The following is a 15062-nucleotide window of genomic DNA, read 5'->3' on the forward strand; positions in this document are numbered from 1 at the left end:
CACAAGGTCCCATTGCCTGAAACGATAGGGTGTGTTGGCCTTATGTATTTTCAGGAGGCAGTAGAGATCTCCAATGCGGGGAGTACGTGGAATGAGAGCACGTCGGGTGCTCTGAAGATCTGGATCCAAGGTCTTGATCAGTCTGTTAAGTTGGCGGATGTGTTCCTTGGTCGGATCTGCGGGTAACTGTCTGTAGTGTTCTTGGTTGTTCAGTTGTCGGTATACTTCTTTGCAGTAGTCTGTTCTGTTCAGTACGACAGTGGCCCCTCCTTTGTCTGCTGGTTTGATGACGATGCTGCGGTTGGTCTTGAGAGCGCGGATGGCATTGCGTTGTGCTTGGGTGACGTTCGGGGCTGTCTTGTGAATGCGACTGATGAATCTGGCATTGACGCGACTCCTGACGGCTTGAGCATACATGTCGAGTCTAAGGCAGCGGCCTTCCGGAGGGGTCCAATTCGACTCTTTCCTCTTCGGTTGCCACACCGCAGATCTCTCGGTCTGCTGTTCCGGTTCATTGGTAGTCTGCTTGGGTTCGCTGTTGGCCTCTTGGGGTCTGTGGAAGAATTCTTGGAGCCTCATTCTCCTGATGAATTCCTCCGTGTCTGCCGCGAGACTGATGGGGTCCATTTTGGTGGTGGTGCAGAAATTGAGCCCTCTGCTGAGGACTTCGATTTCGTCTGGTTGAAGGGTGTAGTCTGACAAGTTGACAATAGATTTCCCTGTATTATTTTCTACTGTGGCACCGGGGGTGGCTTGGTTGCTGCCGGTGGTGATGCCAAGTTTCTCAAGCTTTCTGGTCTTGCTGTGCATATAGGTGGCATAGTATTGTTGTCTCATCTGTTTGGCGGTGTTCCGCAGCTGGTCTGCTGCGTCCTGAGCGAAGGTTGAGAATATGGCCTCTATCTTGGTTTCCAGGTTGCGTCGTCTGCTGTAGAGCTGGCGGACGAGGTGGTTGAGGAGTGTGAGAGAGGTGCGACGGCAAAGTCTCTCAACGTAGTCTGTGTTGTAGGTCGACTTGAGTGGGTTTGTGATCTGTAGCCCTTTCGGGATCTTGTCTGCTTTCTTGCATCTTTGTAGAAACTTAATGTCAGTGTCTATATGCGCAATCTTCCTGGAGATCCTCTCCACTTTGAGCCGGCAGTTTGCGGTGTCGATGGTAGACATGATGTGGAGATGCCGGTGTTGGACTGGGGTGAGCACAGTACAAAGTCATACAACACCAGGTTAAAGTCCAACAGGTTTGTTTCGATGTCACTAGCTTTCGGAGCGCTGCTCCTTCCTCAGGTGAATGAAGAGGTATGTTCCAGAAACACATATATAGACAAATTCAAAGATGCCAAACAATGCTTGGAATGCGACCATTAGCAGGTGATTAAATCTTTACAGATCCATGATGGTGACGAATGTGATATAAAATAGTTACTTTAGAGATACTAGTTAATGTAATGTAGAAATAAGCCACTTTGATTCTGGCAGTTAGGGACAAAGGGGTTTGAGACCGCATGGAAAAAGCAGGAAGAGGTGTGTCTATGAGAGTGATGCTGCATTGATAGGGGCCAGAGAAAGGGATTGGAAGTGAGCCAATCAGAATAGATTAAACAGGTCAGGAGGGACATAGGCTGACCTATGTCCGTCGAGTATGTGAAACTTGATACCATTTGAATTGATTTTGCAGAGATCCCTTTGTCTTTTAGTCAGTCGTTTTTCTGGGGTGTAAGAGGCTGGATGTCTTTTACGTTTCTGTAAGATGATTAAGCTTGCAAGCTAAATAAATAACTTATTTTTACGTGCAAATCCGTCTCAACTTTTATTGAGGCCAGACTGACAGAGAAAGAAATTTGGGGATCAACATTTGGTGCCGAAAACCGGGATTTCTCAGGGCGATCCTGATCCAACTGCGAAATCAGAATTCGACTGATTATGAACAGGAGGATGGGGAACAAAGGGCCCTCAATGTAGAACTGGAAAACGACCAGCATTGATTGTTCCCCTCTTCTTATCGTCTGATTAGTCTGGTCACTCGCGGTTGGCACAGAAAGACCGCCTCGACGAAATCACAGGTCAGTCTGGGGATAAGCATTTTAATTGATGGGATTTCATAGAGTTAATTCGGCTGGGGCAGGCTGTATTGTTGATGTAACATTTAAGATAAATGGTTCAACTTTATTTGTGAGTTAATTCGGCTGGGGCAGGCTGTATTGTTGATGTAACATTTAAGATAAATGGTTCAACTTTATTTGTGAGTTAATTCGGCTGGGGCAGGCTGTATTGTTGATGTAACATTTAAGATAAATGGTTCAACTTTATTTGTGAGTTAATTCGGCTGGGGCAGGCTGTATTGTTGATGTAACATTTAAGATAAATGGTTCAACTTTAATTGTGAGTTAATTCGGCTGGGGTAGGCTGTACTGTTGATGTAACATTTAAAATATAAATGGTTCAACTGTATTTGTAAGTTAATTCGGTTGGGTTATGTTATGAGAGGTAGATGTAACATTTGAAATTGAAAAATGGTTCACCTCTATATGTCTGTGTGTTAAAAATATAGTTGATTAAGTTAAAGAATTTTCCTTGGCTGTTAGTGATCGGAATTATTTTATTTGCGGCCTTACCATCTTGGGAAATGAAACCTTGGGAGCCCTCGGGGCAATAACTAAGGAGTTGTCTCAGCTACGGTTGTTTGCAATGCAGAACCGGTATGCTCTTGACTATCTTCTGGCCCGTGAGGGTGGGGTATGCGCCATAGTACAGGGCAAGTGTATTATGGGGGTTCAGGACTTGACCGCTAACATCACTAAATTTATGGATCGCATACGGGATCACTTGGACGGGATGCAGGATCCTGGCTCTTGGGGTAACTGGGGATTTGGAGGATGGAAGGACTGGTTGATAAATATGGCCATGTATCTAGTGGTAGCTATCGGCTGCATCTTTGTGGGCCTGGCCATCCTTAAATGTGTGATGGGTAGAATGCGGGGTGCACTAGATCAGATCACCGCCCCAATCACCGAGAAAAAAAATTTAACTGTTAAAATCCATGAGGGTGAGGCAGATGAAGGGGGGCTAAGACAGGAATTGGAAATGGAGCGACGGATCTTTTTAGATGAGGAACCGTAGCTATGGATTGGATAGTTCGGTTATCATGGAATGATAAAAGGAGGGAATGACGAATGTGATATAAAATAGTTACTTTAGAGATACTAGTTAATGTAATGTAGAAATAAGCCACTTTGATTCTGGCAGTTAGGGACAAAGGGGTTTGAGACCGCATGGAAAAAGCAGGAAGAGGTGTGTCTATGAGAGTGATGCTGCATTGATAGGGGCCAGAGAAAGGGATTGGAAGTGAGCCAATCAGAATAGATTAAACAGGTCAGGAGGGACATAGGCTGACCTATGTCCGTCGAGTATGTGAAACTTGATACCATTTGAATTGATTTTGCAGAGATCCCTTTGTCTTTTAGTCAGTCGTTTTTCTGGGGTGTAAGAGGCTGGATGTCTTTTACGTTTCTGTAAGATGATTAAGCTTGCAAGCTAAATAAATAACTTCTTTTTACGTGCGAATCCGTCTCAACTTTTATTGAGGCCAGACTGACAGAGAAAGAAATTTGGGGATCAACAATGGGGTGACCCCAGGTTAAAGAGGTGTGAATTGCATCAAGCCAGGGCAGTTGGTAGGATTTCGCAGGCTAGATGGTAGGGGATGAATGTAATGCGACATGAATCCCAGGTCCCGGTTGAGGCCGCACTCATGTGTGCAGAACTTGGCTATAAGTTTCTGCTCGGCGATTCTGCGTTGTCGCGCGTCCTGAAGGCCGCCTTGGAGAACGCTCCATCAAGGACGGTCACCTCAGCACTTCGCTTTACCGCAAACCCACGGATAACCTCATGATGCTCCACTTCTCCAGCTTCCACCCTAAACACATTAAAGAAGCCATCCCCTATGGACAAGCGCTCCGTATACACAGGATCTGCTCAGACGAGGAGGAGCGTAACAGCCATCTACAGACATTGAAAGATGACCTCGTACGAACGGGATATGGCACTCGACTCATCGATCGACAGTTCCAACGCGCCACAGCGAAAAACCGCACCGACCTCCTCAGAAGTCAAACATGGGACACAACCGACAGAATACCCTTCGTCGTCCAGTACTTCCCCGGAGCGGAGAAACTACGTCATCTTCTTCACAGCCTTCAACACGTCATTGATGACGATGAACATCTTGCCAAGGTCATCCCCACACCCCCACTACTTGCCTTCAAACAACCGCGCAACCTCAAATGAACCATTGTTTGCAGCAAACTACCCAGTCTTCAGAACAGTGACCACGACACCACACAACCCTGCCATGGCAATCTCTGCAAGACGTGCCAGATCATCGACATGGATACCACTATTACACGTCAGAACACCACCCACCAGGTACGTTGTACATACTCGTGCGACTCGGCCAACGTTGTCTACCTCATACGCTGCAGGAAAGGATGTCCCGAAGCGTGGTACATTGGCGAGACCATGCAGACGCTGCGACAACCAATGAACGGACATCGCGCAACAATCACCAGGCAGGAATGTTCCCTTCCAGTCGGGGAACACTTCAGCAGTCAAGGGCATTCAGCCTCTGATCTCCGGGTAAGCGTTCTCCAAGGCGGCCTTCAGGACGCGCGACAACACAGAATCGCCGAGCAGAAACTTATAGCCAAGTTCCGCACACATGAGTGCGGCCTCAACCAGGACCTGGGATTCATGTCGCATTACATTCATCCCCCACCATCTGGCCTGCAAAATCCTACCAACTGTCCTGGCTTGATGCAATTCACACCTCTTTAACCTGGGGTCACCCCATCTCTGGATCTGTAAAGATTTAATCACCTGCTAATGCTCGCATTCTAAGCATTGTCTGGCATCTTTGAATTTGTCTATATATATGTTTCTGGAACATACCTCTTCATTCACCTGAGGAAGGAGCAGCGCTCCGAAAGCTAGTGACATCGAAACAAACCTGTTGGACTTTAACCTGGTGTTGTAAGACTTCTTACTTTCTCCTCACAGATCTTTCATTTTAACATGGCAGTGTAAAGGTTTTAAGGCCACAGATTGGGAGATGTTCACTTTCTTCTCACACATCATTAATTTTGACCTGCTGACAGACAGCTTAAAGGGTTTAAAAGCTGCAGATGGGAAGACTAGCCAAACAACCCCCATCCCAGGAAAGACCCAGGACCTGGGCCCCTCCACCCTGGCAATAAGTGTAGGGAAGGCAATCGCCCCCTTGCCACCTCCCCCTTGGAGTGCAAGGTGCCAGTTGGCACTGACAAGGGGTGGGACCTGTAGGGGGAATCATGGGAGGGGCTGAAGGGGGTAACTGAGTGGGGGGGCTGAAGGGGGGAATGGGAGGTACTGAGGGGTGCCCTGCCAGCGATTGTGGTGGGGGCCCTTACCAGTGTTTAGGGGTGGTCTTACTAGCCATACAGGGAATCTGCAACTGTGTCCTGAGATGTTAAAGGGCGCCCCGATCTCTAAAGAGCGGGACCCGTCAGAGAGATTAGGCCGTGCCCCTCTCAGGTCCAGCGCGAACCTCGATCCTTGTTTAAAAATTTACCATGTGCCATTGCACGACACGTCAACCTCGTTCCTCACACTAGCGGGAATTGGTCCCAATTCTCCGCTGGCGTTAGCACTTAGTTAGCTAAAGGCAGAATTACGCGCTTTGTGAGTTTCTGATGCATGCAAGCTTTTTTTGTTTGTGTCCTTTCTTTTGCAAGGATTTCCTCGTATTAAAATCTTCCAGCTCATGCCATTAATATATCATCTCCAAGCCCTCACTTCTGTTGCCCATCAGTTTGGACTGCAAACTCTGCAAACTCTATCAGGAACATGCCTGGGAGTTTTCTTGGAAACCTGAAGAAACCCCCAATAACATTCCCAATGAGAGAATCAAAAGATTTCAACATGATTTATGGCTTAATTTCCTGTGTCCAATGCCAGAAAATATCAATGAATATATTCTACGTACAGGGATAGAATAACTAGTCCATGTTGCAAATGCAAAGCAACCTGCACTTATAAAGCACTTATAGCTGAGTGAACTGGCCCTAGAGTGTGTGGCTGTGCATGAGAGGAATCAAATATTGAAGGAGCATCTTAAAGGAACAAAGAGATGTAGAGGTGGAGAGATTTGGGGAACACAATCCACAGCTTTGAGCTGACAGTGCTGAAAGCACGGCCACTCAGCGGGGAGCTTTAAAACTGGGGAAGTGCAAGCAGGCAGGATGAGAGAATTGAAGAGATCTCAAAATATTGTACAGCTGGAGGAGATCATGGAGATGAGGATGGGCCAGGCAACAGTAGGATTTGGACACAAGGATGAGAATTTTAAATTTGAGGCGATGCCGGATTGGGAGCCAATGCAGGTCAGTGAGTGCAGGGACTGGCGCCAGTTACGATGAGTGAAGTTGAGTTCTAAGGTTTGGGTTAAAATCAAGTTTATGTGGGCAAAGAGAGGAGCAGGCCAGGAGAGCTTTGAAATAGCCGTTTGGAGGTAGAAAAAGCATGAATGAAGATTTTAATGGCAGGTGGAGTAGAGGTGAGATGGGTGATTACGGAGATGGCAGCAGGTGGTCTTTCACAGAAACAGAAAAACATAGAAAATAGAAGCAGGCGGAGCCAACATAGGGCTGGATTTTCCCGCCTCCCAGCGACGTGTTTATTATCAGTGGGAGGCGGCGCACCGTTCGTTGGTGGCGGGATTTTCTGTTCCCTCCGCTGTCAATGAGAATTCTCATTTATGCCACCCCACGCCGCCAGGTAACCTGTGGGCAGAGGGGGTGTTGCAAAGCGAACATACAGAGAATTCCGGCTATATTGTTGAAAGAAGGCTATAGCACATTCATTTATATTTATCTATAAACTAAATACAATAACAAATACAATATTAAATATATACAAATATGGTACTTTCCATAAAGCATATACACAATGATAGTACTTTATATCCATATCGACACTGTAACATAGGTTATTGTCTATACATTATAGATTTGGGCGGGATTTACTAGCTGCTCATGCCGGCGGGAATTTCCGTTCCCATGCCAGCGCACGGGTTTCCCGGCGACGATGAGTGCTGTCAACGGGATATCCCGTTGACAATGGCGGGACCGGTAGATCCCGCTGGTGGGCTGCCTCCCCCCACTGAAAAACACATGGTAAATCCCGGCCGGAAGTATTTGATAATTTATTATAGAAAACCTATCTGATGTAAAATTACTAAGAGGGATATGCTAGCTTCATACAATATTGATACTGGGGTGCAAAATTTCAATGATTTTATAGATATGGGACAAAGCTGCTTACAAACATATGACAGACTCTGACATACACTGCCTGATGGTTTATAGATAAAATGGTACAGTACCTGTTATATATATTATACTTGATACATTACTTAATTATATAACACAAATAAAGCAATAAAGAGCATGGTATATTTCAGTTATCAGCTGGTCTATTGTGGTGGCACTCAAATTTAAAAATTCTAAATATTTACCCTCATTATCAGTTGTTCCCTGTGCCATCAGATTAGGGAAGAAAATATTGTTAGGATCCCAGAATGTTGCATAAAGTTTTATTGGTTGTATAATTACCTTTGTGTTCTTCCACGCTTTCGTGATTGGTAACACTAAGCTTCAAGCCCCAGTATTGCTCTTATGTAGAATCATACTAGATGACATACTAGTGGGCAGCACAGTAGCATTGTGGATAGCACAATTGCTTCACAGCTCCAGGGTCCCAGGTTCGATTCCGGCTTGGGTCACTGTCTGTGCGGAGTCTGCACATCCTCCCCGTGTGTGCATGGGTTTCCTCCGGGTGCTCCGGTTTCCTCCCACAGTCCAAAGATGTGCAGGTTAGGTGGATTGGCCATGATAAATTGCACTTTGTGTTCAAAATTGCCCTTGGTGTTGGGTGGGGTTACTGGGTTATGGGGATAGGGTGGAAGTGTGGGCTTAGGTAGGGTGCTCTTTCCAAGAGCCGGTGTAGACTCGATGGGCCGAATGGCCTCCTTCTGCACTGTAAATTCTATGATTCTATGATTCTATGGCCTACTCACCTTTGCAACCATTGTATCGGTGACATCGATATTGGCTTTGTCTGGGAATGGGATCATCATGTCATAGATGTTGCTCCAATCTTGAGCCCACATATTACCTGAAAGGAGCAAAAAGAGCAAGAATAGATGTCTCTGTCTACAACAGCACTCTGAATTTCTAAAGCATCTTTGTCATTGTGAAATAATCTACAATGTTTGCACAGGAGAGTAATCAGGCAGAATCTAATCTTGAGACAAAGAAAGAGACAAACAGGTAAGCTTTAGAGAGGGTCTGAAAGGGGGAGAAAATATTTCTGCTGGTTCGGGATTCTAGGACTGGGCGGTGTAATCTAAAAGTTCAAGCCAGACCATTCAGCAGTGAAATTAGGAAAGACCTCTGTACACAAAGGGTGGTGGAAGTTTGAAACTATTCTGTAAATCGTAATTGGTGCTAGGTTTTACATCAAGGTTTAATGGAAGGAATGAAGGAATATGGAGTTAGGTGGCAGGTCAGTCACAATCTCATTGAATGGCGGAACATACTCAAGGGTCTAAATGGTTTCCTCCTGATGTTCCAATGCGAGAAAGAGAGAATTCCAGACATTAAAACCTACACTGCTGAAGCTGTCAATGGGAGATGAAGGAAGATTTAGTAAAGCAAGGGGAGTCCGACGAGTTTCTTCAAAGTCTTTTCATTCAATAAACATCATTACCTACACAAGGTCTGGTACACCTCACCAGGTCCTCTCTCCATTTTCATCAGCCCCACACTGGCTGAACTTTTATATCAGTGCTAATAAGCTACTCGCCCATTGTGGGGGAGCTTGCAGCACCAATGAGCACAGGGAAACAATCATCCCCAGTTGATGTGCCCCATGCAAGTTATTACAGAAGATGAGGGACAGACCATTCAGGAGAGATGTTCGGCAGCACTTCTTAACGTAAAGGGTGATAGAGGTTCAAAATTCCCTCCCAATAACAGTAGTTGAAGCTAGAACAGTTGTTAACCTGAGATAGATAGATTTCTGCGAAGCAAAGATATTAAAGGATGTGGACCAAAGGCAGGTCTGTGGAGTTAGGTCACAGATCATCCATGACCTCTTTAAATGGAGGGACAGGCTCGAGGGGTTGAATGGCCTATTCCTGTTCCTATGAAATAGTGCAACACAGGGTTTCTCAGAAGGTTGAGGGTCTGGACACGGTACAGAGGTAGGGATGAATCAGGTCATGGAGAGGTGTGGACATGTGGGTGACTCTTGAAATCACTGTGCTCCGAGTCCATGGACTGAATTATCATTCTGAGGTAAGGGACACAATGCCTGGATTTCCTGGTCTGACCCCATGTCATGTCAATGTTCTGAAGTGACTTTTAAATGGAAAGAGCCCAATTGGCCTGGGGGCATGTTCAGTGCCCAATCAGTGGCACAGGGAGAAGTCTGGAGGCGGGGCCTAGTAACAGAGGGCCCTCTGAAGTGGCCAAGGGGCAGCCATGACTGCTTGTCGTTCACTGAAGCTACAGAGCAGCGCAAGGAGCTGGGCTGGCATTGGCTCAGGCAGGCACCCACCCCGGGCAGCACCATGATGTTCCAATGCCTCTTTTGAGACTTTATCGGACACAGGGTCCGACAGGAAAAATGTGCTGCCAACATCTGGTCAAAGAAATCTGTCCAAGAGGACCAAGGAGGCATGGTGGAGGTCAGTAGTTTGAGCGTTGTCAGGAAGGCATGGGTCCGGTGTAGAATGCACTTCAATGATTTGGTAAAGTCTGGAAAGGTGGGTGGCCAGTGGCTGCCAGGAGACAGGTCTCTAACTCTGTACACAGTGTTACAATCGAGATGCACTGTCTGTCTCTAATTCCACTACTCCACCGGTCACAACATATATTTAAATGATTTCTCCAGCTAGCTGTACAGCCAACTATGTGCTTTACTTCTTAATCTCAGAATGAACACTCAATACCCCGGTTTCTTCAATACACAACAAAATTGTTAGTTTATCATAAAACCAGATTTATCAAGTAAAAAAGCAAAGCTTATTAACATACATAATGAACTATGGAAATATAATGATTACTCTTTCTAAATATACACATGATGTGGAGATGCCGGTGTTGGACTGGGGTGAGCACAGTAAGAAGTCTTACAATACCAGGTTAAAGTCCAACAGGTTTGTTTCGATGTCACTAGGTTTCGGAGCGCTGCTCCTTCCTCAGCAGATGAAGGACATACCTCTTCATTCACCTGAGGAAGGGGCAGCGCTCCGAAAGCTAGTGACATTGAAACAAACCTGTTGGACTTTAACCTGGTGTTGTAAGACTTCTTACTGTAAATATACACACACAGAGAAATTGAAGATAAATGATGGAGTCCTTGAATTGGTGTGTACAATTAGTCTCTCAGCACTGTTCTGTGAAACAATCATTGATTCATGCACTTCTTTTCCAATGAACTTTACGGAAAACTTGCAGTCAGTCGAATTTAGAAAGTAGAGTTACTTTCCAGAGCAAGTTTTCACTTTTTGCTTTCGACTGGGTCGAGAGTTTCAGGAGCTGGTGTCTTCTTTACCCAAGCAGCTAATCCTAAACAAAAACAGCCAACCAGCTCTTAAACACAGTTTGCCAAGCATGGCTTTTTTTCAAACCATAAACCACCCTGTGACCCCTTTTGAAAACAGTCCACCGGGGTCAAGAGCATCCAGCTTCTTTAAAACTGTTAAATTACGTTTGCTTGTCAAATGCAGCTTTTTTCAGAAACAGCAGCAACACGAGTTCTGACATTTACTATTTAAGGGACAGTGGGCGGGATTCTCCGAACCCCGAACCGGGCCGGAAAATCGGCGCAATCGCGCCACGCCACCCTGACGCTGGCACGCAATTCACCGAGGAGCGGAGAATCGGCGCCATTTGCGCCGGCGCGTTTTGCGCGCCGCTGGTCGCCGGGCCGCTGATTCTCCGGTCTTGATGGGCCAAGCGGCCATGTGGAAACGGCAGAGTCCCGCCGGCTCGCATCTGGTGGGAACTCTGCGTACAGGGTCGGGGGGTGGCCTGTGGTGAAGGTAGGGGGCCTCCGATGGGGTCTGGCCCACTGATCGGCAGACCGGCCTCTCCACCTCCGGCCCTATTTTGTTACGCGTCCGGCTCCTGAACCCCCGCGCCATGTTGCGTCGGGGTCGGCGCGTTGAGGAGGTCCCCATCGCATGCGCGGGTTGGCGCGGTGCCACTGCGTATGTGTGGGTTGGCGCAGCGCCCATTTGGCGCTGGGAAGGGAGGCTGGAGCAGCGTGAACCGCTGTGCTAGCCCCCTGTGGGGGCCAGAATCGGTAGTGTCCGCGCCCGTTTTGCGCCGTTGTGAAACGCGACGGCGTTCACGACGGCGCTGACATTCTGCCTCCATTTCGGAGAATCCCGCCCAGTGTCTTTTAAAACACACAAATACTTCCAGAATGTTCTTTTAGTCCTTGAAGATAATCCATGACAGCAGCATGGACACAAGCAGAGCATTGTTCTGTGTAACATTGTCAGATTAAGTGGTCAGATGGATCATTGGGACATCAGCCACCCTCACATTTGGGGCCTAATTGAACTCGGGCATCACTGAGGAGCCCTATTTCTGATGCGAATGTAATTGTGGAATAAATGAGGGAGGGCAGTCTCCTCATAAACTTGTCTTTCTTCATCCTGTCAGAGAAGGGAGCGCATAACTGCAGGGCAATGTCCCTGACGGGTAGGTGATGTGCTGCAGTTTCACACTCTGACCCTGATGGGAGGAGGCAGTGGCAGAAATAGCGACTGTGTCGTTGTGTCAGGCTGTGGGCGATTGAGAGTCAGGAGTTGTGAAGAGCAGGGTCACTGGATAGCTCCATCTTCACGTAAAGGGCATGAGTGCTGTAGTCCATACCGCCGCTATCATCTGTTGGCTTGTTTGTGCTGAGGCATCTGCTGAGTAACCCCAGCTCTCATCACCACCTGCGTTTCCCACAGGGCCAGTTGTGGAGGGGTGGGGGAGGGGAGGCAGACTGTACCAGCTCAGTCATCACCCACCTCCTCAGTGAGGAGAGCTTTCCCTGAGGCGGCACTGTCACATTGTTCCTCCACACCTTCCACCAGCACAAACACACTCACTTCAGTTGGGCGTCAGTCTAGCTGAAAACGGGGAAGACTGGGTCAACCGCACCTCTCCAGTGGGGGAGGGAAGGCCGTCAGCCTCAGACAATGGCAGACAGATTGAGTCATTCTCTACTAGGAGATGATGCTGGATCTCAGATGTCACACACAAGGATTTTCTTTCAGGAATATCAGAGGCAGATGAGTTCCTGAATGTGGGAGATTCCTGAGGCATTGCTGAGCCTTGGGCAGTAACTGGAGGAGACCAAGCAGCACATGTAATTTGTGATATGTCAGAAATTGGAGCTCCTCCATTGAGAGAGTGGCCATGTTCTTGGAGATCTACATCAGGAGCATTCTGAGTGGGTGCAGGAGCAGTGCACTGACACACACAGAGTGACACTCTCTGTAACATCAACTGCTCAATGTGGCTGATGGTGCAGAGATGTGAGGAGTGGATGTCCGCTGTGTCCCAGCCAATGGCCTTATGACAGGGAATACCCCTGAAATGGTGTAGTTGGATAGACAATGGGGAATTTAGGGTCTAACAAGGGTAAGGAACTTTAAGAAATTTATATTAGTAAAGAAAAAGGGTTGGTGAAATTAATGGTACTAAAAGATGTCAAATGCCCTGGACTTGATGGCCTCCATCTCAGGGTCTAAAAGAGGGAGCAGCCGAAATAGCAAACTGCGCCGGTAATGGTTTTCCAAAAGCCCCCCGAGTCTGGAAGGATAAATTGGAAGATAGGAAGATGTCGTAACCCCATGAGGACCACGGGGAAACCATTGTCAATCTCCCAGTGAGACTCAGGAAGTATGAGCTTCCCAGGAGGCCACCCAGCTGGAGCTGGTTAAAGGCCTACACATATCAGCCATCCCAAGCAGGGCCTGGGTCGGGTGCTCTTTCAGAGGGTTGGTGCTGAGTCAGTGGCCTGAATGGCCTCCTTCTGCACTGTGGCGATTCTATGGATTTTGTAGGGAAAATAGAAATACCGAATAGTTTTTAAACAAAGGAAAATGATTAAATATTGGTGTTCAGAAAGGTTTGAGTGTGCTTGTACAAGGAACACAGAAAGTATGTGGGTACAGCAAGCTAATAGGACAGCAAATGTTCGTCATTATTGCAAAGACATTCCAGTGTAAGAAAAGGAAGTCTTACTGTAATTATGTAGGGCGAGTCTGCACCTGAAGCACTGTGTTCAGATTTGGTCTCTATACCTCAGGAAATATATATTTGTCTTGGAGAGGGTGTGACAAACGATCACTGGATTAATTCCTGTGATGAGAGGGATGTCCTATTAGAAGGGATTGAGCAGGACCAGGCCTTTGCTCCCTGGAGTTTAGCAAAATGAGAGGTGATCTCATTGAAACAGGTAAGAGGGCTTGACAGGGTAAGTGCTGAGATGTTGTTTCACCTCATTGGCCTGTCTGGAATTAGGGTTCATAGTGTCATGAGAAAGTGCTGGCTATTTTGAATTGAGATTAGGAAAAGGTTGTTCGCTCAGAAGGTTGCGAAATTTGGAAAGCCTCTACCCAAAGGGTTGTGGGTGCTCAATCAATGAGTAAATTAAAAAATGAGAGATCAAGAGATATTTGGAATTTACAGGGATCAGAGTGTGGAGATAGGATCAGAAAGTGGAGGTTGAAGAACAACTATGGTCCCATTGAATGGTGGCCATGTAGGTCAGCACATCCAATGGTTTTAGTCCCCCAGATTATAATCTTAATCCTTAATTGCTGGAGACTTCAGAACAATCTAATAAGTGTGTCTTAACCTCCAGTCAACTGGAGGAATCTGTTTGTAACCAATACACCACACTAAATATTTAAGTTCACTACCAATTAACTTTTAATTGTTTCATTTGTAAGGAATGTCAGTTCTCAGAGACGATAATTACCGAATAGGTGTGCAGGAATAGGTCCTTTCAGATTGATGTACTTGGGTCCATATCTTTGATACAACTTTCTCCTCACAAAGGCATGAAGATTAAGGTAGAGAGGTTTGATCTGCTTATAGATATTTTCAAGATCTGCCTCAAATGAATTTGAATCATACCAGGATCTCCAATACGCTCCTGTGTCCTCAAATCCTGCAAGCAAAGTTTCATACCATTCACAACAATTTGCATTTAAATAGTGCCATTAACTTACTTAAACATTCTAAGATGATTCACTGGACAGTCATCAGATAAAAAGTTGTCTGCAAGGCACATGAGGAGATAACAGCACATGTGGGAGATACTTTGTCAAAGTGGTAGGTGTTAGAACAGTCTCAAAGGAGGACAGAGGAAAATAGGATGAGATTCTAGTGTCCGTTCAACAAGTAACTTGATACAGATTAATGTTGGACCTTGGTGGCACAGGAGCAAGACAGAGGTTAAAACTGCTGCCTCACAGTGTCAGAGACCTCGGTTCGATTTTGGCCTTGGGTGACTGTGTGGAGTTAGCACCTTCTTCTCGGGCCCGCATGGGTTTCTTCCGGGTGCTCCGGTTTCCTCCCACAGTCCAAGGATGTGCGCAGGTTAGGTGTATTAGCCACGTTAAATTGTGCTTTAGTGTTGAAAGATGTGCAGGTTAGGTCAGGTTATGGGGATAGTGGGGGGGGGGGGGGAGTGGGCGTGGGTAGAGTGCTCTCTCAGAGTGTCAGTGTAGTTGATGGGCAGAATAGTCTCCTTCTGCACTGTAGGGATTCTGTGAATTCTATGGAAAAAAAGATGAAAGGGACAGAAAACATTGGGGATTAAATATGAAAGTAGGGAGGTTATGCTTCAGTTATACAGGGCATTGGTGAGACCATGTCTGGAGTATCGTGTACTTACTGGTCTCTTTATTTAAGGAAGGATGTAAATACATTAGCAGAAATTCAGAGAAGGTT

At 46.5% G+C, this 15062-nt stretch overlaps 1 protein-coding gene across 1 annotated transcript in view; it reads right to left on the reverse strand.

The window, feature by feature from the left end:
* Positions 1 to 15062, reverse strand: part of ace (angiotensin I converting enzyme (peptidyl-dipeptidase A) 1) — a 534228-nt gene that overhangs the window by 380430 nt on the left and 138736 nt on the right. Inside the window, exons 5-6 of the mRNA XM_072486945.1 lie at positions 14086 to 14277; positions 8108 to 8205 (exon numbers count right to left, since the gene is read on the reverse strand). Coding sequence (XP_072343046.1) covers positions 8108 to 8205; positions 14086 to 14277 — 290 coding nt within the window. The remainder of the gene's footprint in view (positions 1 to 8107; positions 8206 to 14085; positions 14278 to 15062) is intronic.

This window comes from Scyliorhinus torazame, chromosome 21 (genome assembly GCF_047496885.1).
Source record: "Scyliorhinus torazame isolate Kashiwa2021f chromosome 21, sScyTor2.1, whole genome shotgun sequence".
NCBI lineage: Eukaryota > Metazoa > Chordata > Chondrichthyes > Carcharhiniformes > Scyliorhinidae > Scyliorhinus > Scyliorhinus torazame.